Genomic DNA, 25,533 nt, shown 5'->3' with positions numbered 1-25,533 from the left:
TATTCATACTGTGTAAACTTGTAATTACTTGTATTTGAAAACATCTTGTTTTATAATATATAAAGCAAAAAGAAACCTTTTTTAATGTACCTAGCTGACAAAAAAAAGCATAAAATGAAAAATAAATACAAGTGTTTAAAACGGCCATTATGCTCTTGTGTTTCCTTTTGGGCCATGGTGCAGTTTTTCAGTTGATCCTGTTTAAAGAAGCTATTGGAGTGTTTTTAGTTCTCTCTCTCTGTCCCTGTCGTTAAATGCATAAGCATAGCTAGTTGGGCTTCTGTGCTCAACGCCTGAACTGAAAGGCTGAGATGACCATACAAGGAATATCTGCGCTCACTGACATCATAAAGATCCAAGGATAGAAAAAAAAGTTCTGAAGTCTGAGCTCTCCTCTCACAGAGATCACCTTTACATACACCAACATTAGTTCTGAAACTTTGGCCGTTTTCTGTGAACATCCACCAGTAGAAGAACAACGCATATATAAAATTAAGGAAAAGACACAGAAAAGAAAATGAGACAGAAGCGGAGCGTGAAATGACAGGATTATTATTTCACTTAATGTTGCTAAAGTAAACACAGAAACAGGAAACCAGCAGTAAAATGTGACCGTAGACCTGCAGAGTTTGAGCTGGACGAACTCAAAGAAACCCGGAGTGATTACAGCCATAGAGTCGCTCGCATGCCCACAGCCAATCAGAAACAAGATCAAAGCACAAAACAGAAACCTTTAGTTGTGTTCAGCTCCTCCCTGATGGGTGTGATTTTCAAGTTTGCACAAGATGCACTCTTTTTCTACAAGGCTTGCTCTTGTTCTGCAAGCTGGAGACGCAATCCACATCACGCTGCCTAGCCCCAACCACCCCACCGCTGAGCCGAGGGACACGAGAGGCAGGATTTATCACTGACGGGCAGCTCTGCCCAAAGCTCTTCATCCACTTTTCTCCACCACTCATAAACAACAAAGAAATAAAGCACTCAGACTTCTGTGTGATGAAACAGAGTTTTTGGCACAAAAGATCTCGTCGAGGTAATTGAAGCAACAGCAGTGAACACGACCAACGAGCATTCAGTAAGCACTAAGAGGTTCCTGGCGTACATACAGTAGAGGTTCAGTCATTTTCTTCTTCTCTGGTTTCCTTGACGTTTTATTAATTTCCTTTTCTTTTTTTTTAGTTCGGCTCTTAGTCCCACCCTCACGGACTTTGCTGCTCCATGTTTTCGATCAATGGGTCTTTCTTTAGGAACTGCAGATGTCTGATGGACCTCCACACTCCGACATAGCTATCACTGAGTGACGTGGCAGCAGTGGTGTTCTCTTTGTGGAGGTGCTCCCTCTGCATCTCCAGTGCCTCTTTTTCTGTCATGACATGAGAATTGACACCTTTCTCACCTTCTCCCGTCCACAACTGTCCGTTAGCCAAATGGGCCGTGGCTGCTGCCTCCTCCTTGTCGTCACTGCTCGGCACTCCTTCTGTCTCTGGCTGCTCTGGATCAGATCCTGTAGTGGGACCGCTCCCGTCCAGCGGAGGTTTCTCTCTGTAAGGCTTGCCCGGCAGCCCGTTGTCCTTTCCCGCCACCTCCAGGTCCTCGTACGAGCTCTTCTTCTTTGTCTCGTAGTATTTAACCACACAGTAGGTGATGGAGCCGATGGTGTTCACCACCACACCGCCAATGAAAAGACTGGTGGGTGCAACGTCACTGAAGGCCAACATACCGACGGTGATGGTGGCGATGCTCTTGACCACACCAACGAAGCTGGTGGTGACAGCCGAGTTGATGTAGGTGCAGTGCAGCGTGGTGAAGTTCATGGCACAGCCAATGAAGATGCAGAAGATGAAGATGACCGTGATGTGAGGGTCCGTCCAGCCCTTGTATGACCAAATGTTGATGGCATCCATAGAAATGAAGGAGCACACCAGCAGCACCTGAGAGAAGCCGATAAAAATACAAAATGAGAAGCGAGAATAACGATGGCAGTAAAGTTTGAAAATACACCACTCCATACCGGTGAGGCCATGATGGCGATGGCGTACTGTGCGGTAAGCGGTCCATACTCGCTGTCCAGACTGGTTTTCTGGATCAGAACCAAGTAGGAGGCATGGATGATGACGGCTAAAACACCGGTGACGTAACCAAAGGGATCACCTGTGAGATCACCGGCACCTGCGGAGAAAGAATTTAAATCAAGTTTTTACATTTTTTTATTTCAACATCTGTAAAGTTTCTCTCGATTTTATTTACATGATATTTTTCTGAACTTTAAGTTCAGTATAACTGGGATATGGTATGTTTTATCCACAGCCTACATCAATATTAATACAACTTTTTGTAACAGGGCAACAAACAATAGCACCCTGTCGAGTGCCAACTGCACCTTACTTCAGATGCCCGCTAAGTCTACGTCCCAACATTGAAGGGCGGGGCTTGTTGGATCAGTTTAGGAAGTCAAAACAACTTCCGGTCAGGAAGAGATGGTAGACTGGGTCCAGTCCCTTCACAACAGCAATTCCCAGCAGCTTTGTGCTTTGTTAAATGGATGATTTTTTATTTATTTTTTATTCATCAAGACGTCTGTTTATTTGATGGGTAATTTGCTATAGTAACCTGAAACCACACACTGTCCGGGGAAAGCTTAAGTACACCCTGTAATTAAATTGCTTATAAAAAGAACTTCGGGCACAAATACTCGAAGAATTCATTATTTTCTCATGTGGTTGTGAAGGAATTTTGCAGGCATTCATTCATTCCACAGCATTTCGATCGTGTTGGGATCTGGACGTTGTCTGTGTCATTGCAGCATTGGGTTCTAGAGCTTTAACGTTACTGTGAAATGTTGAGCAGCATTTCTCAGACAGCTTCTCCTTCTGTGTCTGAGAGGTTTCCTTGTGTTTTAGCATATCTGTGATATCAAAAGATGGGAGATTGTGGGAGTTTGTAGGTGGGAAAGCTGAGGAATGAGGACAGATGATAAAGAAGGAAAGATGGAATTAATCCTGTGCTGAGCCTGTATGCTGGAAGCTTGACAAGGAAGCTTCTCATACTGAAAACAAACTACACTAACTGAAGCCTCGTCTGCCAGCGTGATGTCAGTGCTCGTGTTGTCAGTGAAAACCAACCAATACACTTGGTCAACCTGCCCATCAGATTTGGCAAACACACAGCAGTCACTTCCATTTTTTTACATATTCCATCTTTGGATTCATCCACTGCTGCTGACTGTCCCTTACAAATGCACAAGTTCCTCGTGTTTGAGAAAGTGGTGCTCATTGCTGTTAGAAAACTGCTGCATTTTTAAAGCACACAATAATACATGTGACTGTGGATATTTTTAATGTAATTGGCTTTGGGCTGGCAAGTCAGAAGTTGTTACTTAGAAACGCTTCTTGTTGGTAGAAATCAGGAAAAGACTAAAAACTACAATGAAACTCATTAGGAACTTGAGAAAGATGGTATTAAAATTATTTTTAAAAACCACAAACTTTAGTGAATCAGGTTCTGACTCATAACGACTTCCACTGTTGCAGTCGCATGCTTCTGTTGGCCCATCATCATCATCTGCAGCGATACAATGTTGCTCTTCTTCCACACGGCCCCTTTTCTATGTGAGCCTTTTAGAAATTCTTCAGTACTGGTGATGGTGCAGAATGCGCTCTGATCAGCAGCAGTGAACACCAACCATTTGTAGCATTTGCACCTTTAAAGCTCCATAGATGCACGATTTATTCCTGCAGGTAGGCGGAAGGATTTTTATACTACCTCCTCACCTCAGTGATGTTAATCCAGGATAGAGTGAATGTGACCAATTTTCCAATTCATTTAAATTCAATTCAGTTTTATTTAAACAGGACCAAATCACAACAAGAGTTGCTTTGTGGCATTTTATATTGTTATATTATAGCAGCTGTAAAAACCAGCTGTTTTAATAAAATCCGTTTTTTTATTAAAATGTTTAGCTGTTCCTTAAATTGATGTCACTAAAAGCACATAAAACAACCATTAGAAGCTACTTTATATGTTCATGGATGTGCAAACATTGCTCAGTGGGTTATCATAAAAACACCTTTAAACTCAGAGAGAATATATAATTTGCATTTTCTATTATTTTAAATCAAATTTAGAGATGACTATCCACTTCTAAAATAATTCACCACGTATAAGGCACCACAGTTGGTCTATTATCTTTCAACTCAATGTAATTGGTGTAGCTGTTCCCCTAGGTGTTACAATCGAGTGTAGCATCCCTGATAAAGGATGAGAGGGGGGCTGGTAAAGTTGGATGGGGATCCTGTTCCATCTCAGGCAGCCATCAAAGCCGTTCGTGCCCACTAAGCACTTACAAATCCACAAAATTCTCACCAGCACTTTTCTGAGTTCATATGATTCAAAATGGGGTCAGGTATAATTTTCACAGAAGCTCAGCAGAGAGAATTGAGTGGATTTTCAAAATAAAAGCCCCATGCAAACTAAACACAGGTGTGCTCCTGGTGTGATCATCTGCCCCTTGTTAAGCATGTGTGATGTTTTTTACAACTTTTAGAATAAAGTTTAAAATCTGAATAAAGGCTCTGAGGTACAGTATGTGCCAACATACAACAGGAAGTAGACCCTGAAAAACATTCGGCTCAAAAGACTCGCTGCACAACAACATCAACCATCACAAAGGCTTATTAAACTTGGGGTGGGGGAAGGGGTCATAAGCTATCTCCCCCATAATATTAATCATGGCTGAAAGATGTGCCTCATACGCAAACTGTTGACGTGACAAACAATCCAAATGTTGCAGAGATTTGGCTAATCCACAAGGGACGCATGGAAGATGCACATCTTACATTTTTTTGCGAGAAGCGGTAATTATCATGAAGATTAAAACCCAGGATGATGAATCTGTCCATTAGATTCATATTCTGCAGAGTTCACAGTCCATGTTCCAGCAACCCCCCATCCAGCAGACTGGATTAATCCAGGAAATGAATTGTGCGTGGAGGTTTTTGTTTATGACTTCAGGATCGTTATCGCTAATGGAAGGGCAACATTTACTGCTGAGAATGATGATTAAAAGATCTGTATAAGACAGATAACTTAATGTTTAAACAGCTTTAACTGTTGTTGTTTTTAAGGATCAGCTTCAATATTTTCTTCTCCTTTATGAAAAAAACAAATACATTAAAAGAAGATGGAAAGGCAGAGTAAACAAGTTAACAGAGGGATGAATGAACAGCAAGAGAAGGCTCTTTAAAAAGTACACGCTACACCTTTGACATTTGACCACGGACAGATGGAGTTGACCTGAAACACTTGTGCTTTAGGAATAAGAGAGTGAGGGATTGTTTCCCACAAACACAACACAAGTTAAAAGCTGTTTGAGAATCTGTTTACGGCACATCGCTTTGGCTATGTGGGTGTTACAAGCCAACCAGCCAACAGCTTATAGGACTGTGGGAGCTGCTCAAAAATAGAAGAAAACAGGTTCCTGGCACAACTTCACCAACTTCCAAGGTGCATAAAGAAAAGCCAAAAATGTTAAAACTCTGACAAGCACTGATATAGAAGCATTCAAAATGTTTTTGCAACTATCCTAACACCTCTGTTCTTTAAGAAGGTGTTTAAAGTAATCAGACGGAGGCTATGTGGACCAGTCTGCCAATAATAGACATGACTGGAGTCTCCTCCACTCTTTAATTTTTTTAATTTTGCAAATCAACATCTGTTTCAAGGCACTTTATATTGCAAAGTAAAGACCTTAAAATGTTAACTCCCCAAAATTGAGACAATCCACTACAAATAGCACTCTGACAGTGGAAATGCAGAAATGCCTTTTACAAGGAAGAGATCTCTGGCAGAACCAGACTTGAATAAGGGCAGCTGTCCAAAGCAACCAGGTAAGGGTGTAAGGGGGAGAAAGAAGGAAAGCATTTTGATGCAAAGATAGACAATGGGACAAGCAGCTCTGGTGGGGTAGTGTGTGTCAGCACGTTAATGGGATGTGGAATATTCTTGGACTTGGGCTAAAACCTGTTAGCACGTTAGTAACAAAGACATAAACAGGACTATGGGCAGTACAGAACCCTGAGCACCTTAAACTGCCTCAGTGCACTAGTTTGTCACTAAGTGTGTGAGTGTTTGTTTGTGCTCACCAGCTAGCGCAGCTCCCCCGGTGGTGATGAGCACAGCGGTCACCACCCCGACAGACGGCACGCCGTTCCTGAGCACGCACACGCCAATGCTGAGCGTGAAGAGTGGCAGGCAGCGCTTGAACACGACGTACATGGGCAGGCTGAGGCCGCGCAGAGACCACAGCGTGAGCGTGGACTGCAGCGTGGAGAGGATACACACTGAGGCAAACTCCTGCACAGACAGGAAGAGACAAGCATCCATGGTGACACATTAACACACATTCACTTCACTGAGGACCTGACCACTTTACTCGAGTATCTTGAATGTGCTGGAGCAATAACAGAAATCTCCTTCCTGCTCAAGCTGATGCAAACACACATTCTCAGGCCTGAAACAGACTTGAAGTGTTTCCATGTTTCTGCGACTAAAATGAAACTTGTTTGCATCTACATAGCACTGCCACAAACGATTATTTTGATAGTCGACTAGTCACCGATTATTTTTGCGATAATCAGATCATCCATTGGAGGTAAAACGTACAGCTTATTGCACCAGCAGCATCTGCTCTTATATAACTATCATTAGCTTACAGCTTTAAGTGTTTAAGGTCTGTGCTAACTAAAAATAAAGACAAGATGATAGTTTATTAAATGTTAATGACATTTGCAGATTGTTTCGGTGAAGTTTAATAAACTCAGCCGTCTGCTCCTTGCTCTCTAAAATATAACAAGACACTGGAGTATATTCTCCAGCATCTCACACTTCTGATAATCAGCTGTCTGCTTGACGTTTATTCAGCTGTGTAAAAACTATAACTTTAATCTCAGCCAAACAGATTTACTCAGGAACAAATGAAAACCAAAAAAAAGCCAAACGATAACATTTTTAAGTTATCTAAGCGACTTATATATCATGTTTAACCTGAGTAGCGAAAGACGGCGGTGGGTTTGAAAACGATTTGCCGGGAGTCCGGTGTTCTCACCGGCTCTAGTGAGCCTTGCCCCCGGCTAGCTATCGAGCTAGTGGGTAACGGACGTCTCCGAAAACGTCGGAGCGCTTTTGAAAATATGCGGTGTCTTGATAAACTGAGCAGATATTTGAGGTTTACACAGCTACATTCTCGCTTGAAAATATGTTAAACGTTTATTTTGTGACCCAGAAAGAATAATAAGAGTAACATTAAAACTAACTAGCTGACGCCATTGTTGGAAACTGAGTAGGGCCGTGCTATGAATTCTGGGATATGTTGGGCCACGAAGTATACACCCAACCCATCCTTCAAATCTGGGGAAATGAAGGGCGCATTTGTCGGAGTCTTCGAATTTGAGCAGTCTTCGTCGTGTCGCTGTAATGTAATTGGCCTACAAATGCGGGCACAGGAGGATGTGGTTCCTGAATTTGGACACAGCTACGATACCGGACACTGCTTCTGCAGTGTGGTCAGTATTCAGATACCTGGATAATATTCGAGCGGCACAGTATTTACCACTCCAAAACACTGAGGGCACTGCACTAAAGAACTCCACTTTTATGGTAGTAGTGTCAGTAAATCGCTACACTTCAGAACTCCACTTTAAGTACAGCATTTCCCCTGAAATGTAGCAAAACAGAAATGCCTCAGATTTACACTGAAGTCCAAAAATCTCAGCTAAATCTGCCTCCTAAAGCAGCAGTGAGTGCAGCTGGAGTTAATGTGCTGTGCCTGAACGTGTAGTATTTGTACTTTCATCCAGAAACACTCGTTGTGTTCGACGGATCAGGCCTTGGGTCTCAGTGGACTCTAACCCACAGCCTCTGTTTAATGTACATCGACTGTCATCATTTTTCACTGTCGAGGAGGCGAATCGTACAAATGCAAGCAGAGGTGGAATGACCGCAGTCGTGTCTCTGTGTTGTTCTGATGCCTCGTTTATACCCTGTTTCACTGAGTGAGATATGGGAGGCCTGTTCTATGTAAAAACTCACATTAATTATGAATGATGAGGATGGCAGCTCCAATACAGTGTTTAAACTCAAAGATACAGCTGAAGTGAAGAAGAACATTAATAATAAAATAAAGATAAATAGACTATAAGCATCCAGTATGATGAGTTCAGTTCTCAGATCTGGACGTTTTTAATGAATAAAAAGAATCTTGTGAACAAAAAAGTCGTTGATTTCTGAAAAGCTCCTATTCCTAAAAGCTTTGGCAAACACAAGCTTTGAGCAGGTGTCATTTATTTATTCTAATTACATTGTTTTTAATGATGAAGTAGTAAAAACTGAGCCCGTCCCCAGAGACTGCTGAATTAAACCTTACAGGGTTTAAAGGAAAACCATCTTTGTTATACAGTGTGTGTGTGTGTGTGTGTGTGTGTGTGTGTGTGTGTGTGTGTGTGTGTGTGTGTGTGTGTGTGTGTGTGTGTGTGTGTAACAGCTCAATGAGTCCATGCAGAATATACAGTCTGTTATTACAGTTATTGTAGTGGGGACATGAATGAAAAAGTACCATATTCAGGTTTACGCTCTTCCTCCAGATTATGATTCCGTTCCATCACTGCAGTCTCTTTAATGTATCTTGTCAATCAGCCAGTAATTAAAGAAAAATGTTCCACTCTAAAACAAATTTCATTCAGTCATTAGTTTTATTGAGGCAGGTCTGAGCCGATGATTAAGCAGTTTCCTCTATTTCAAACCGTAACTTTCACAAACTGCAGTTTAAATGAGTGACCGTGGATTTAGAGAAAAATCCGTTAAAATGCGTTAAAAAAGTAGTGAAACTGATTTCACTACTTCACTAAGTATAAATACTTGAATCTGTGTATTTATAATGAATACATTTTGAATAGTGAAGTTTTGATCTAAATAACAGAAATATTACATTTTTGCGAGCCTCTAAATGAATAAAGTGAATAAAGACACTTTGTGGAGACTTCCTGTCACACTGGTTACCTTGGCGAGCTGCAGGCTGAACGGGGGGATCTCGACCTTCCCCAGCCGCCTGAGGGTCTCCAGGGTGAGCATTGCGGTGCTGCTGGTCAGAAACTGTATAAGCGTGAGGAAGCCGAAGTGATAATTACTGATGAGGAACTTCAGCAGGATGTTCAGGGAGCCCGAGAACACGCCGTGCGCCACGGCCACGGAAATTCCCAAAAGTCGGCTCTTGAACACATCCATGACGGGGGCCAGAGAGGAGTCGGTGTCGGGGAGCCCTGTGGACAGGTTGGGTGCTGCCAGGCGCGGAAGAGGAAGGACTTGAGGCTGCACAAAGCCCGCTGTCCGCGTTCAGGAGCGTTCAGACGGAGAAACGTAGCAGGAGCTCGCGCTCGGAGTCGGTGCTGCACGTGACACAAACTTTAGTTTCCACTGAATCATCATCACCCGTGGACATTCTCCTCTGCTTCTTTCTCGGAAAATAAAATCAGACGAAAAAGTCCTGCAGAAGTGGGAGAGCGGCGCAAACAGCGCAGCAGCCTCTCCTCGGAGCGCGCACTCTGTAATGACATTTTGCCGCAGAGCCTCTTGGCTCAGAACCGTGGGGGGTGGGGGGCAGGGGGCGGTGTTTACCCGCTCCATCAATGAAGTCACGGAGGATACATGACCGCGAGTGTCTGCGTGGAAATGTCTTTATCTTTGTTTTGAGAGGCAGTTTAAATATTCATGACTTTGATTCGGCACCTCCTCCTCTTCATCAGAGAGAATAACCCTCACGAGCCAAAACCAAAAGATGAAGATATTAAATACTCTGTAATATTAATTCCAGCTATGATAAACATTTCTGTGTGCAGGGATCGGACCAGTGAGAGCGCATTCATCGGATTTTTGAGTCAACAACAATTTACTAGATTATTTATCCATGCTTTGGTGCGTTCTGTAGTTTGTTTCTTTGTGGGGGGGTTTCGTGGCTTCTGATTATTTCCCGTTTTTCCCAGAGTTAGTACTTGACCCCATACATACATGTCTCTGTGTCTTTGGTAACACTTTATAATTTGGCTTGAGACTAAGGGCTTTATTTCTGAGTAATTAACCAGGATTTATTTGACATGATAATGTAGCCTAATTATGTTTATGTACAATTACTTAAAAGTTATACTGTAAGTAAATTTGAAGTAAAGTATAAGTTAAAAAAGGACAGTTAAATAATAGAAAAATAGATAGATATTTCCTTGTTTTCTATACAAATCTAACTTGTTACCTCCTTATTCAAGACTGTTCAGTTTTATTTATACAGTGCCAAATCACACCAATCGTTGCCTCAAAGTACTTTATATTTTAAGTTAAAGACCTAAATAATACACAGAAAAAAGTGAAAAGCCCGACAATTATGAGCAAGCGCTTTGGTGTCCTTTTAAGAGGACGAAACCTCCAGCAGAACCAGGCTCTGGGAGGGGTAGCCATCTGCCGTCACTGTTACTCTAGTGTAGCTACCTAATTGTACATAAGTATAATTACATTGTAATTTCAAAATATAATAATAGAAATTAATTAAATTACAGAGGAATTACGATTTTAGTGACGGCCAATTACTATAATTTGATGGGAAAGGTGGAAAAAGACCTTATTATTGAGCTACAGATTCCAGATAAACTCTACAGTTGTAGAGCTAAAGCTTACATGAGCATCCATCCACTTTGTTCCTTTGCTCAGAGTCATGACGGGGCCACAACCTGTCTCAGGTGTGGGATTCAGCGTGGGTCTCCAGTCTGAAGCAGGGAGCCTTTACATACATGCAGGAAACAACGAAACATTACCAGGTAGATTGATAAAGACTAGACCTGTACACTCTGTATCTGGCATATCTGAGCAGTCATTTCTTCCACCTTAAAACCTGAACTGTTCTGATTCAGAGAGCAAAACGTTTATTTGGAGGTGTAATAATCTCCTAAACTCCGTCTGCTGCGGATCACAGCCGCCAGTGCCGACGAGTACGACTGTAAAGACTCAGCAGGAGTACAGATGACTGTAGCCGTGTTTACCTCTTCTGCAGTTCAGTCTTAATCAGATTTATTGCCGTGACAGATCATAGATTTATACGCTGCTGAAGCTGAAAACCGCACAGCGTGGATATAGGATGAAATAATCAACAGATTTTACAGATATTAACAGGAAGCAGCTCAGCATGTTCAGTGCAGGGCCTCGGAGTCTGAGTGTGGGCTGGAAGTAGGCCTATTATCTTTTGAAATATATTAATTAATCTGTAAAATATGAGAAATAAAAAAACAAAGATGCTAGAAAAATCTGAAAGTGCAGCTGAAAACCCCCCCAGAGAAAATCCTCACACTAAAGACGCTGAAATCAGAGGTTTACTCGATTAAAGACCTCGTGGATGAGCTGCTCATTTATTTGCACTAAACGAGTTTTATTAACTCCGTGTTTCATGGAATCGGCCCGGATCTGTGGAGCAGGTTTCAGGTTCTCTGTTCTCCAGGTGTGTAGAGAAATGAAATGACACATTCTTGGTTCACCTCAGCAGACTGGGCACCTGATCAATCGTGGGACAACGACAAGCCAGAATGTGAAGATACACCTGCATTTATACTCGTGTAACGCATCTTCAGCCCTTCTTTGGAGAAAAGCACCCCTGACCTCACATCTGTGGCATCTGCAGGAAGCTGAATGAGTGGAGGATTTTGGAGGGTACGTCACCTGAATAAATGCAGTGGCTGTTGGAAGCGCGTGCCCGATGTTTGCAGGTGTGCGACCTACTGTAAAATATTCCATCTACATAACTGATATCAGCATTAAACTGGTGGATAATTTCTCACTCACAGAGCATTAATAACCCTTGTGTGTGTCCTCTTGCATTTGAGCCCTTCATGAATGGATGTGAGTGTGAGAGGATTCAGATCATCAAATTTAACCCTTGCCCAGCATGCACAGACGATGAAACCTGGATATCGCCGCACGTGTAACAGTATAAAACAGGGCGGGGACTCTGTGACGTCCCCGCTTCCAGCCTTGAACTGAGAAAGTGATGCTGCTGCGGGGATTTCCATCCCTGTGTTCTGGCCACCAGCTCATCCCGAAGATCCTGGATGAGGCTGAACTCGTGTTGTTCCGCATCAGACACAGAAAATCATTTCTTAATGGAACAATTTATCTACTGCAGTAGCCTATTAAGATTTCCCTTCGATAGAGCTAAAAACAAACAACAACAAAAACCCTCTATGTATATTTTGACGTCTGCCATGATCCTGGAGAAACAGACATCTCTATTTTTCATTCCTTTAAGCCTCCTCCACCTCCTTATCGAAAAACAGAGACTCCACCATCAGTCGTAACAGGCGTGGAAATGACTTGGACAATATTTTAATTGAAATATTTCATCAGAAAATCAGTTTGCAGGCCACAGGGAAGGGAAATCCGCCCTTATCGAGCTCAGACCATTAGCTTCAATTAACACGCGGAGAAAGGAGAAGACGGAGGCGCTTTCAAACGTTGGGAAAACGGGCCGAGGATTTAGACCGGAACTCGCTGAGAGAGGGAGGAGGGGAAACTGCAAATACATGCATGCATTGTTCTAGAAACTATAGGTAATATAGATTAGGCCGAGTAATTTAACTTCAAACACAGAACTTAACAGGCGTGAATCCATTTTTAATATGGATTTCCAAATGAATGTGTAGCACACAATCACGGCGAAGGAATGAGAAACCACGTCGCCTGAAGCCAGCGACAGTTTCACCCGTCTGTGGGCTCGTACACAATGTCTCATTTCATTTTGAACTTAAACTGAACAGGTTTTTTTTTCAACACTGGCGGAAAAATATCAATATTAAAAATATTACAATTTATATATATAATCAACATTTTATGTCAGTGAAACCTGCAAAAATTGAAAGGACTCAAAGGTTATTTGAGATTTATCTAGAAGACACTGAAGAGTCTCACAGCATGTAAAATGATGATGTGAAATAATTCATCTTCCTGGACATGAATTCGTCTTCATGTAAACAAACATCAGTGTCAGTGTGATCATCCCCATTTTCTTCCAAAGTGAGGGACAGACTTTAACTTTTCATTTTCCCCGTATGAAAATGTTCCAGTGATACAGATGTGCGTGTTTCACAAAAAATGATCCACACTATTAAAATTAGCTTTATTCAAGGCACATCGCCAAACACTGAAGCCGTCTCAACTGACTGTGAAATAAACTCACCGTAAACTTTTCAGTGACGTGTGAAACATGAAGGACATTTGCAGTTTTAAACTCAAACTGATTAGAGAGTACAAAGGTTAAAGTTCAACTCAGACACAAAAATATCCCTGATTGAGAAACAAATGATAAATTAACTTGCAGCAATTAATATTAAAAAATAAAAACACTAAACACACGGATGATGGGGAGACCTGTTTCAGTCCAGTGTGAGGTGTTAGCTTCACTCCTAAACTCCGGAGTTTTTCCAAAGTTCCCAGGTCTGAGAGCAAACAGTATAGCTGTGTGTTTGTGTGTACGGGTTCTTGCTATCTTGGTGGGGACCAAAATCTGAAATTTACTATACTGGTGGGGACCAAAATCCAGGTCCTCATCAGGTTGAAGGCATTTTTCACACTCAAAATGTGGTTTTAGTGTCAAGGTTACAAATGGGTTATGGCTAGGCTAGGTTTAGGGTTAGGGTAAGCGGCTAGGGAAAGCATTATGTCAATGGGATGTCCCCATGAGGAATGCAAACCAGACGTGTGTGTGTGTGTGTGTGTGTGTGTGCGTGTGTGTGCGTGTGTGTGCGTGTGTGTGCGTGTGTGTGCATGTGTGTGCGTGTGTGTGCATGTGTGTGCATGTATCTACCACACTTCCATGGTCAGTTAGAATAACTCAACATGCCTGTCTCTGGACAGTGGGAGGAAGCCAGAGTACACACACAAAAATGTTTGAACTAGAAACCTTCCCACTGTGAGGCAACAAACCCAACCCCTGCACCACTATGCCACTGTAGTAGGCAGCATTGAATACGGGGGTGCCACTGTTTGATAATGTGAAATGCCCAGAATAACAAAACCAAGAACAAAAGTTATCACAGTAAAATATCTGCTTTTCAAACACATGCCAACACATGCTTTATTCTGACAGAGTCGATCACAGTCGTGGGACCGAGTAATGTCCAGCTCATCTGCCCAAACATGATGGCTGGTGTTTTCCAGTTCCTATGGAAACAAGGGTCCAGTAGCCACCTGTGAAACTTATGTTTTCAGAATTTTGGCTCCGATTTGGTACCAAAGTGTCAGAGCAATGACGTCTCAGTGGCGTGTGTCTTAACCATTCACAGTTTGAGGCTCGGATTTTGAACAACGTTGTGGAAGAAGTGAAGAGTCGGGTGTGCGTCGGCGAAGCAGTCGTTATGGTTCAGGACGAGGCACTGGCTTCATCGGGGAGAAGTGCTCGAATACCAGCGCCGAGGTGAAATCGTCCTCAGAGGTCTGTGGGCATTTTAAGGGGCTGCACTGTGCGCTCCCACCGACAGGCACGCAGGTGTGTACACCTTCACCGTCTCGTCCCAGGAACAGTCCACCACCTGCATACACACAACCACACACATGCTGTTCAAGAGCACCTCACACTCACATCGGGATTTGAACCTGCAGCATCAAATGAACCGAATCATCCATCCATCCATTCACTTCCGTTTATCCTTTTCAGGGTCGCGGGGGGCGCTGGAGCCTATCCCAGCTGTCATAGGGCGAGAGGCGGGGTACACCCTGGACAGGTCGCCAGTCTGTCGCAAGGCTAACACACAGGGACAAACAACCATTCGCACTCACCGAGTGAGTGAATCAATAGAACAAAAACATCCTGCAGTATGCAGACGTATTAAACATGTCAGGCTGACGATTTACAGAATACGGTGCAAGAAACATCTGGAATACTTCTATTTAATGACACTCATAAAAAAAAAAAAAAACAATAAACACTAAACACAAAGCCACATATTCTGTTTCCAGCTTCTAATGGATTTAGGATTTACTGCTTAAAATCACAGTAAAATCATGTTTTTTGGTGCTTGAACAAACAAGATGATTCCTGAGGCTCTGCAAGTCTGAGTCGGCATTTACTGACAATCCTCGATGGTTCAAGTAAGGAATGACTGACAGTGAGAGAAGAATCTAATGCTTTCACTCCGTAATGATGGGAAAACCCCATTATATAGAAATTTCTGGATTTTTATATTCATATTAATGAAAACTGAAGTCCCTGAAAGATGGAAAAATGAGGCTCATTTCCACCACACGAGGTTAAACACAGATTTAATCCAGGACTATAAAGCAAGCATCGACATCACTGACAGAAACATGTCTGAACCAAAACTCTCACAATTTATATACTTTTAGAAATCAGAAGATAGAGCTTGTGAAGATTGATGTAAAGTGAAGCACGTATCCAGAGAAAATCTGGAATAAACTGAATGTTCTTTTCTGCAGCAAAAAAAAAGAAGATGTGACTGGGCAGGTAACAGCTGGTTCTCTGTGGTAAAGTTAAATCACGCTCAAGCTTCCAGCTGAAATTACCTGCAGCTCTGAGACAACAGAGGAGTTCGGGTTAAGTGTGGTCTCTGTCTCCTCTCACAAACACATCAAAGTGTTCCACCTGAATTAGCTTCCATTATCAGGTCGGGCACAAAGGAGTTTAGAGAGCGTGCAGACTCCAGGTCTGCACAACAAACTCTCTTTTCTTTCCTGTGTTTTGCCTCCAAAGAACATCCTCTCAGGTTTGTGAAGGCTAGTTTAAGAGCTGTCCATCGACATAAATCCATTTATTGCACTTCATCCTCTTGCTTTCATCAGTCTCCACTGATTCACCAGCAGGTTGAGCAGGACTGAGAGTGTATTAATAAAAACATGCTTTTATATTTGCAGTATTTTCTCTTCGTCATCCAGGTTTCATCTCAGCTGCGGTGGTTTTACATCAAACCACAGATACTGAGTGTTTCCCAAAAGCTCGTCAGTATGAATGAAGAGGAAAGAGTGTCTGTTAAGAAATAACATTTGATTTGGGTTTACTTTCACAGCACAAACACATAAAGCAGTCACGACATCAGCTGAGAGCTAAATCATAAAAATAAAAAAGTCATATTTTTGTGTTTTAGAGTTTTCTGGGACTGTCAGCTTATTCATTCATTGGGTTAAAAGTGACCACAGCGCTTTAAGAAGGTGGAGCCGGCCGGCTCAGATGAGTCGAGGTAGTTCTTAGTTCAACCATCCAGATACCAGAATATTTACTCAGACTGACTCGAATCAGAACAGGACAGTTTGTCAGTGTCAGTCATGTTAAACTCTTCATACCCAAATGTTTCCTGTACTTTCATGTAACTTTTTCTTTTTCTCGTCTTTCAGACAGCGTCATCAACGAGACATCTAAGTCTTAAAGAACAACCACCATCCACAAGAGTCCTGATCTTAGCATCGCAGACTATGAGGTCTTGTTCGTATGTACATGGGTATCGATAACTTTGTTTCAGCCTTTAGCCCACTTCTTATTCTCAGTGATGGAACCACATTCAAGAAGAAAGATATAGGAACTCTGACATCAGAGACCAAAAACTCACACTTCATTCATCTAAGTGCCAACACTGCAGACGACCGAGCCATCATCCCCTCCCCCATTCCTCCTGGATGATTTTAAACGACCTGCCTGCTGAAGACTTTGAAAAAAACGGTATCTGTATCCGATTTCTTTCTTACTGCAGTTTGTATGAAGCTAACTAATAAAACATTTTGTAATTTTAAAGCCTTCACATTTAAATTTCGGAGCCTAAATTTCATTTTATACTTTTTGGTTGTTTAGCTGGTGCATTTTTACAAAATCAGATAGTGTTTGTAAGTCACACAATACAGCAATTCGAGGACAACTGATACGTCAAGAGTAGAAGGAAAAACAGTTACCCCCAATAAGGCAGGAATACTGTTTACCCTAATCTCTGCCATTTCCATCATGTTTCCCCTTCACCACAGTGCCACTGTATACAGAAACCGTAAATTCATCTTTTTGAACATTAGATTTATATTTATTTAGCACTCTTTTAGCACTCTTTGACACTCTTTGGTAAGTCCACATGTCAGGGGTCAGGCTTTTTCATTTGGAGCATTTGCACTAGGGATGGGTACCGGTTCTGACATAAACTGTAGTAACCAGACCGAAAAGCAGCGCACATTTCGGTGCTTTTTTTTTTTCCTGAGATGTCACACACTTTGGATTCCAGCCAATCATTTTACCTTTGCGAGTGTAGCAGGCGGGCCCAGGTACGTACGTTCTTTTAGAGCAGAGCTACAGATTAAAAATGCCCAAAGCGAAGCGGTCAAAGTCTGGCTGCACTTCACAGCAAAAGATGCAAACTCAGCAGCCTGCAACAAGTGCTTTAAGGTGATACTGTGCAAAGGAGGTAACACCTCGAATCTGGTGAAACACCTGGCGACATATAGCATTTTGTTAAAAGCCGAGAAATGCGCCGTATTTGATAGCTTGCTGCGAGACCTCACACCGAGCACATTTACTGCGCGTGGGTTGCCTGTTATCTGACCCGGAGCAACATTTCCCAAGAACCCGAAGAATAGAGTCCTGGCCCGTAGCCCTGCCAGTGTAGCAGAGATGATGACGGATGATGATGGCAGCAGCAGCCGTTCTTCTCTGCATGAGTAGCTTCATGTTGTTCGTGTGTAATTTACGTTGAGTAGGCTAACCACGTTATTACATTAATGCATGTAAGGTGAACTAGCAAACACCGTCGTAGTTACGTGGCTGTCTTCTTGTTTGATGGCAGATACTCCCTTCACCCTGGCCAAAAAGGCTAAAATGACCAAAGAAAAAGTGGAAAACAGTTAAACATGAGAGGATTTTGGACAAAGTTTGTGTTTTTTCCATTATTTAAGCACTGCTTCCAGCCAAGAGTGATGCCATATATGCCCCATAGCTACAGAAAAGGCTAACATTGTTATCTTTTTACAAAAAAAACCAGCTGAACATGAGAGGTTTTTGGACAAAGTTTGTGTTCTCCATTCTTTAAGCACCGGTTCGAGCACCGTTTAAGCACCGGCACCGTTTCAAAAGTACCGGTTTGGCACCGGTATCGGATAAAACCTAAACGATACCCATCCCTAATTTGCACGATGTCATACAAATATTCAGTGTAAGTTAATCAATAAGAAATAAAATTCAACATTTTGTTTGAAACAAACTCAAGAGGTAAAAAATCCTGACTGAAAATATTCGGCTGAAGTCTTTTTCCACAGACAGAGCTTTCAGACGATCCAGTGAAGGAGAAAATACAGCTGCAGCTCCACCTCCCTCTCTTTACTCTATAATCAGCCGGGACATGGCTATCATCTGAATGACATGCCTCAGCATGGACGAGGCTATCAGCTGAATGACACACTGCCTCACTGTCATCTGTCCCAGCTGCAGAGTGGCTCATGAGTTCAGCTTTCAAAGTACAACGCTGGTTCTGCTTCACTTTCGTGAATCTTAAAGATTTGTGCTGTTGCAGGTGTTAGAAGCAGCTTTGCGTTGGATTGAACAGTGAAGAAGACGCGGGATGAAGTCTGCTGGGTGCTGTTGAGGTTGTAAAAACAGAACTGATTGAAGAAATCCTGCTCTGTAAATGTGCTGCAGGTTTAACTTGCATATCCTTTGATTTGTTATAATCCATCACAGAGATGGAGGGCGAATTAAACACCCTAACTGGTTATTTTTACCTGCCGTGTTTGCTTCCTAAAGTTATAAAAATCCATACACACCATTAGCCATGAGCTGGGTATGGTCAAAAGAAATGTTAACACATGTTCAGATTATATTATTGTTTAACTTGATCAATTTAGCGTGTTTCAGCTACTGCTGATTTTTACACTCACCTGCCATCTCTGACTCATCTGACAACCCAACGCCAATAACACTAAGCTGAGGTTTTTACCTGATTGGTTAAAAAGTGGCTTGAAGAGGTGTTCAGCATTTGGATTTAAGAGGTCAGGTTTAAAAACAAAACATAGATGCACTCTTGAACTTGAATACCTGCAAATTGCTTTTGTGAAACAGTTTCATAGCAGCAAAAGTCTGAAATGCTTTTCAGGGAATTTTTAGAAGTAATAAATGCATGAACTAGTTTCTCAGCATCACTTTGAGACAGGATATTTCTAATTTTAGAGATATTGTACAAATGGAAGAACGCAGTCCTACATATTTGTTTAATATGTGCATTGAAGGACATATCCTGGTCAAAAATGACTCCAAGATTCCTCACAGTGTTACTGGAGGCCAAGGTAATGGCATCCATCCATTCATCCAGATTTCTAGAGCCGAGTACAATAAGGTCAAATTTATCTGAATTTGGAAGCGGAAAATTAGAGGTCATCCAGGTCTTTATGTCTTTAAGACATTCCTGTATTTTAACTAATTGGTTTGTGTTATCTGGCTTCATGTATAGATAAAGTTGGGTGTCATGTATGCTATGCCTTCTGATGATACTGCCTAAGGGAAGCATGTATAATGTAAACAGAATTGGTCCTAGCACTGAACCCTGTGGAACTCTCCATTTACATGTACAAATTGGGGTCTATTAGATAGATATGATACAAACTACTGCAGCGCAGTACCTGTAATACCTACAACATGTTCTAGTCCACTGTCAGAGGCTGTAAGAAGATCATTTGTAACCTTCACTAAAGCTGTTTTTTCTGTACTGCAATGAGCTCTGAAACCTGACTGAGACTCTGTTTTTGTGTTCGACTGTGATCGCAGTAACCACACTATCAGCATCCTTTTGTCCATCGGGCTTTCCTCCTGCTCCATCGAATATCTGAATCAGACTTAACAAGCTTGGATGGCCTTTCAGGGAATGAGTAAGCAAAGTGGCCGTGCAGTGACTCAGCCACTGAGATGAGGAATGCCCTTCTTTAATCAACTTTAACAGCCAGTCGTAAGGCAAAGAAGGCAAAGGCTGCCAAGACTGCAGCAAAGCACAAAGAGGGAAAAATGTACAAAGAAAGCAAGAATAATAAAAGATGTGTGATGAGGAGAGGTAAGAGAAGAAAAAGGCCACAGGAAGAAATAGTTTAAAGTCTGAAGAACGTTTCATGGCTCCTCAAATATTTTTTATTTAACATAAGAAAAACATGAATGAAATGAGTAATTAAAAGACTAATAAGCTGGTGGCAAAATGGCACTCTCAGGCAAAAGTCATGCATTTATGTAGCAGAATATACACATTTAATCGTTGAATAGCACTGCTTCAAGGTACTTACTCTTTATGAATGTACAAAGAGTTGTTCAGTAAATCCATTCACTGTTTTGTCTGTGACATATCAAAGCAGCAAAGTCCTCAAATGTCCACCCCACCAAAGACATCCCCTTTATGATGACAAAGAGTAAATACAGCGAGAACCACAGAAATGTGTCCATTTCTGATCTGAGGGGTAAAAATAACGCTAACAGACTTTTTACTTTCAGCTTTGGTAACTAAGAAACTTAAAAAAAACACAACCTTAACCTCATTTGTCTTGTTATCCAACTCGAAATAAAAAAAAAAATTCTTGCTTTTTAATGTTTTTATGCTAATATATTTAACATTTCCTTATTTAAGTATATGGATCTGGGATTTTGGTTTCGATGACTTTGAACTGCAATTCTCTGAAAGATTTGGACAAGATTGTGTTTTCCTATAATCTATAAAGCAAATGCATAATGGAGGAGTTGAACGGTTTGCTACTGAGCTACCTTTTCTTTTTTCCTTTGGACAAGTAAGCCCAGACCTGAGCCACAAGCATGGTGAATATATCCAACATCTAGATCAGGGGTGGGGAGCTCCAGGCCTTAAGGGTCGGTGTCCTGCAGGTTTTAGATCTCACCCTGGGTCAACACACCGGAATCAAATGATCAGTTCATTACCAGGCCTCTGGAGAACTTCGAGACATGTTGAGGTCATTTAGCCATTTAATGAACTGTGTTGGATGAAGGACGCATCTAAAACCTGCAGGACACCGGCCCTTGAGGCCTGGAGCTCCCCAACTCCTGATCTAGATCCTCAGTATAAAGCATGATCCCGAGTTAGAAATAACCCCACAGTTAGTTTCAGTCTGTATTACACCACAAAAGGACAGCATAGCATTAAGACAAACATACACTAAGACCAAAACTTATTTACTGATATATTAAATACTGATGAGGCAAAACATTATGACCAGCTGGTCCATCATGTGCATATACTGTTTGCATGTGTGGGAGATTTAATTTCGCTCGGTTTACTGCAAATTTTCTTTGTTTGATCAAACCTAACTACGCGTTAGCAGTCTGTGCTTCTTTATTGGACTGTGTGCTTTAACGGTGCACATAACAGACATAATATAACAACATATACAATAAAATAATAATTCTTCCAATGAAACAAAAATAACAGTGGTCAGTTGTACAAGCTTTGAGCTGTTATTAGAAGGAGTTTTAATAAAAAAAAAAACAACAATCCACAGACCAGTGAACAGATGTCATCCTGCAGTCCTGTGTGATCTATCGCCTTACTCTGTCTCTAACACACACACGATAACCACTTAAACAGTGCGCAGTGTGTGTCCCTGTGTGTGTGCGCGGTAAAGGCGGGTGATCCATCAGACACACATGGCTATGCCAGAATAAAACCACACCAGTGAGGGAGGTAAGGCAGTGTGATGGACGGAGAAAGCAAAGCAAAAGAGAAAGTGATTTAGACAAAAGTGATGAGCATGAGTTAGCACATTTATCAGAGGAAGAAATTAAAACACAAGAGCTGAAATATATTAAACATGAACAGACCAGAAAAATATGGAAGCTGTGGTGAAGAGCAGACTTCAGGTTGATGAATGGCGTTGGACAGTAGGACAGATAGTGTAGCCTTATCGGGTTTCCGGTAGATTAGCCCGTGCGAGGATTAACGGAGTGGGCAGCTTGTTTATGGAAATGATGTGCGAGTTCAGTTTGAGTGCTTACAACTAAAATCGAACGCAGCACAACATTTCCCTCAAATCTCCGTCTGCATGTTCGCTCAGTGGAACACGACTCGGCATGTGTGCTCCACTTCACACAACAAGCACCTGTACTTCAGAATACTGTGTTTCCTGACTTTATGTTAGATTGTTTCAACAGATTCCCCATCGAACACAACCTGCTGTGGCGTTCATACTCACATGAAACATATTCAGGATTTCGTTTTATCTTCAGATTTTCTAGAAGCACAAGTAATTCACTTCAATTCAGTTTTAGTTATAGATATTGATAATTGTAATAAAGATCCTAACAATCACACAATCCCCTATTAGCAAGCACTTGGTGACAGTGGGAAGGAAAAACTCCCTTTTAAAAGGAAGAAACCTCCAGCAGGAAAGGGTAGCTAACACAGAGAAAGCCAAAGTCCCGGTAGACCACAAGCTCGGCCTTCAGACTGCTCTGAACATCCAGTTTATGACAGTTTGTTTCTACTCGTGTCTTCATGTTTGGTCACAGAGAGCAGATATTAGTATAGAAGACACAGAAACCTGGGAAAGCAAGGAGAAATCTAACAGCACAAACATTTCCTACCTGGATTAGAGATCCTTTGTACATGTTTTGTATGCGCACACATTCTGAGGACAGTTGAATCCCATTTCATGCTAATGCTTAGCCATACTGTATACTGCAGAAGCTGCAGTATGATCGAAAGAAAATACTTTAAGGATTGAGCCAGACACACTTTCTGCCTCTGGAAAAAACAAAACTGTGCTTTTGCCAGTTATGAGGCAGGTTTATAAAATGTCCATGCCACAGATAATCAGAGGAATCTGCAGCTTTGATAAAAACCCTGAAGATGATGGTTCACCTCCCAGAGACGAGCTGGAACAAAAAGCCAAGACCAGCCACACCGAACACTCGACTGTCCACACTTAATCAGTAAAAAAAAAACAAAAAAAACAACCACATAAACTATCCACAGCCTCACACGTGGAGACAAACCAGCCTGCGTGTCAGTGATTGGGTCAGTCAGTCCCTGCTTCTCTAAGATGGTCGAGGAGACTTTGAAGACATTTATTAGCTGTTTCATTAAAAGCTCTGGAGTCTCTCAGATAAACAGAGTGTATCAGTCCTGTGACGCAGCACATTTCAGCAGCAGACGGATGGATTTCTAACCCAAACCATCATCATTTTCTCAACCTAACCAAGCAGATTGTAGTGCCTAAACACAACCGTGCCCTCGGTGGGAGTCAAACTAATCAGCAAGTGAAAACAGACCAAAACACTGTTCTGTCGTATTTACCCCACTGCCATACCTCCAAACTCTCAAAAGGTGGACATTATTGCTCAACACCAGCGAGACTGACCACTGACGTAAATATTTGGTCAATTTGTTCATCTCGAACAACAGAACAGAAAATAAGTTCTGCACACACACTATTTTTTTAAATCCTGAACACCAAAGAGCTGGTTTTTAATCACGTTTGAGTAACGGGCAGTTTTCCTCTGGAGAATTCCCCTTTTGACCCCGTCAATAGGTCTTCTATAGCTTTTACATTCAACTTGTGTCTTATTGAGAATGAAAGGCACGTGTTCAACGGCCACCCACAGAGATGCAGAGAACAAAAATCTGAATGAGCCAATCACGTGATGTGGAGGAAGCAGCAGGTCACAACTGTCAGTGTCTCGCACGAGCTGCAGACAAACTTCACCTGAAATATTAGCCGGTTATATTAATTATTCATGTTTTATCAATTTGCAGCAGCTGCTGGGTCAAACATGGGGGCGGTGAATTTTATGACTGTTTAGTTTATGAGTCATAAAGTCCAACATGCCCAAGGCCTGTTGGAGCCACCATAATGGTATGACCACTTCCGAACTATCTGAAAACTATTTTCCTGGTGCAGAGAACAGCAGTTCATAAAATATGCCAGACTGGACCCTTTGGTGCAAACCATTTGTTTGACACTGTGGTCTAAGACTTTACGTCAAAGGGGAAGGTGCAAAAAGAGAACCGCAGCTGCAGTAGTACATATGAAACTGGCAAATAACAGGTTTGGAAATCAACTGGAGGACAGAGCTGTATCATGAGTACAACAACGAGGCAAGCCAGGCGAACGTTAGCCTCGAACATGATGTTAGTACGTAAACAGAAGCTACTTTAACGAAGCTCAGCTCTTTGTAAAATATTACAGAAGACTGTTTGAGGTAGAAAGAACAAAGGCGACAAAGGAGGGGATGCTAGCAGCTGGTGAGAATCACTGGAGCGCTCAGTCTGTATGACCGGAAGAGCTAAAGGTGGTTGTTTTTCTGTGTGACGGTGTTGTGCAGCTCTTGCAGACTTACAAGGTGAAGCTGTTATTGTATTCTTTTACCTCCATTTAAGTTACTCAGCATCATTACTATTGCTCTATAATTCTGCTGATGTCAGCACTTTATTTGAATACTTTCACACTTTAAAATACAAAGTGAATAAAAGAATTCGTATTCTTCTTCTGTCTTATTTTCTAATGCTAGCTAGCTCTGCTAAAATTAGCCACAGTAAACAAGCTAATGTTTCACTGGCAGGTAAAATATGACTTTATTACTGTCTAGTGATTTCAAATGTCCTTTAAATGCATGTGCAATATCTGTCTCAGCAGTGTTTAACCTCGTCTATTAGACGATTTTCTGACTTTTTAGAGTCTAATCTTTCTACTTAATCGATTATTTGCCAGAAACATCCTCTGAAAGCAGGACAGATGAATGTCGATTCTTGTTCCTCATTCAAATTATTTAGAAATGCTTCTAAATTATCCCTGAAAAGAGTTTTTGTTTTTTTCCCCTGAGTATCTGATGTGATTCGAGCAGAGAGACGTCCCAAGGAGAGAAACTCGACCCCAGAGGAAGACGGAAAATAAGAGCGGCGATCTGATCCATGACGTCAGTGCAAGTGTCCTCCACACTGTCACTGAGTGTGGCTCGCATTTTCACAGCCTGCTTCTCCACAATGACACGACTGATAACAGCGCGGCTAACAATACAACTCATTACTGTTGGTGCTTCCACCCACACACACACACTCTGCAGCTCATTACTGCACCTCTCTCTCACACACACATACACACAGCTCGCTGACTGTCACAGTGAACTCTGGCGTTCGGGACAGCCTGCCCTCTGTGATTGGTTGCTGTGGGTAACTGACTGTTTACCATCACGTTGTGGGGTTACGCCGTGGATCGTGAGGCCGTTATCACGTACGCACTTCCACCTCGTCACCGTTTGTATCCTGCTCAATCTGATTTTCCACTTGAGCTATTTCTGGCTTCAAGTGAAAACTCTGACGATGGTGCACGCCAACAAAATGAATTTGTATGCTCTCAAGGCGGAGAGGTGAATTATTTCCATCCTTCACAAACCTCCACAAAACAAACAACCAAAAAAAAATGTGGGTCTGTTTCTGAGTTTCGTACTTTCTTGTAGTGTAGTGGTTATAACACATCTGCCTCTGGGCTCACAAG

General features: G+C 41.9%; 2 protein-coding genes across 3 annotated transcripts in view; both read right to left on the bottom strand.

Moving 5' to 3' along the window:
• Positions 1-1,199: 1,199 nt before the first annotated feature.
• Positions 1,200-9,276, bottom strand: slc35d3 (solute carrier family 35 member D3). The gene is made up of 4 exons (XM_085373269.1): positions 9,052-9,276; positions 6,141-6,351; positions 2,012-2,169; positions 1,200-1,931 (listed from the first exon to the last, which is right to left on the bottom strand). The coding sequence occupies exons 1-4, from the start codon at positions 9,274-9,276 to the stop codon at positions 1,200-1,202; spliced, it is 1,326 nt and encodes a 441-aa protein (XP_085229395.1).
• Positions 9,277-13,882: 4,606 nt separating this feature from the next.
• Positions 13,883-25,533, bottom strand: part of pex7 (peroxisomal biogenesis factor 7) — a 43,400-nt gene continuing 31,749 nt past the window's right edge. For both annotated transcript variants that reach the window (XM_085372458.1, XM_085372459.1), the window contains one exon: positions 13,883-14,609. In XM_085372458.1, coding sequence (XP_085228584.1) covers positions 14,526-14,609 — 84 coding nt within the window. In that variant the 3' untranslated portion in view covers positions 13,883-14,525. The remainder of the gene's footprint in view (positions 14,610-25,533) is intronic.

Source organism: Diplotaxodon limnothrissa, linkage group LG15 (genome assembly GCF_057381915.1).
Source record: "Diplotaxodon limnothrissa isolate DT_005_m linkage group LG15, D_limnothrissa_male_GT1.1, whole genome shotgun sequence".
In the NCBI taxonomy this organism is placed as follows: Eukaryota; Metazoa; Chordata; class Actinopteri; order Cichliformes; family Cichlidae; genus Diplotaxodon; species Diplotaxodon limnothrissa.
This window is presented reverse-complemented; position numbering and strand designations above follow the sequence as displayed.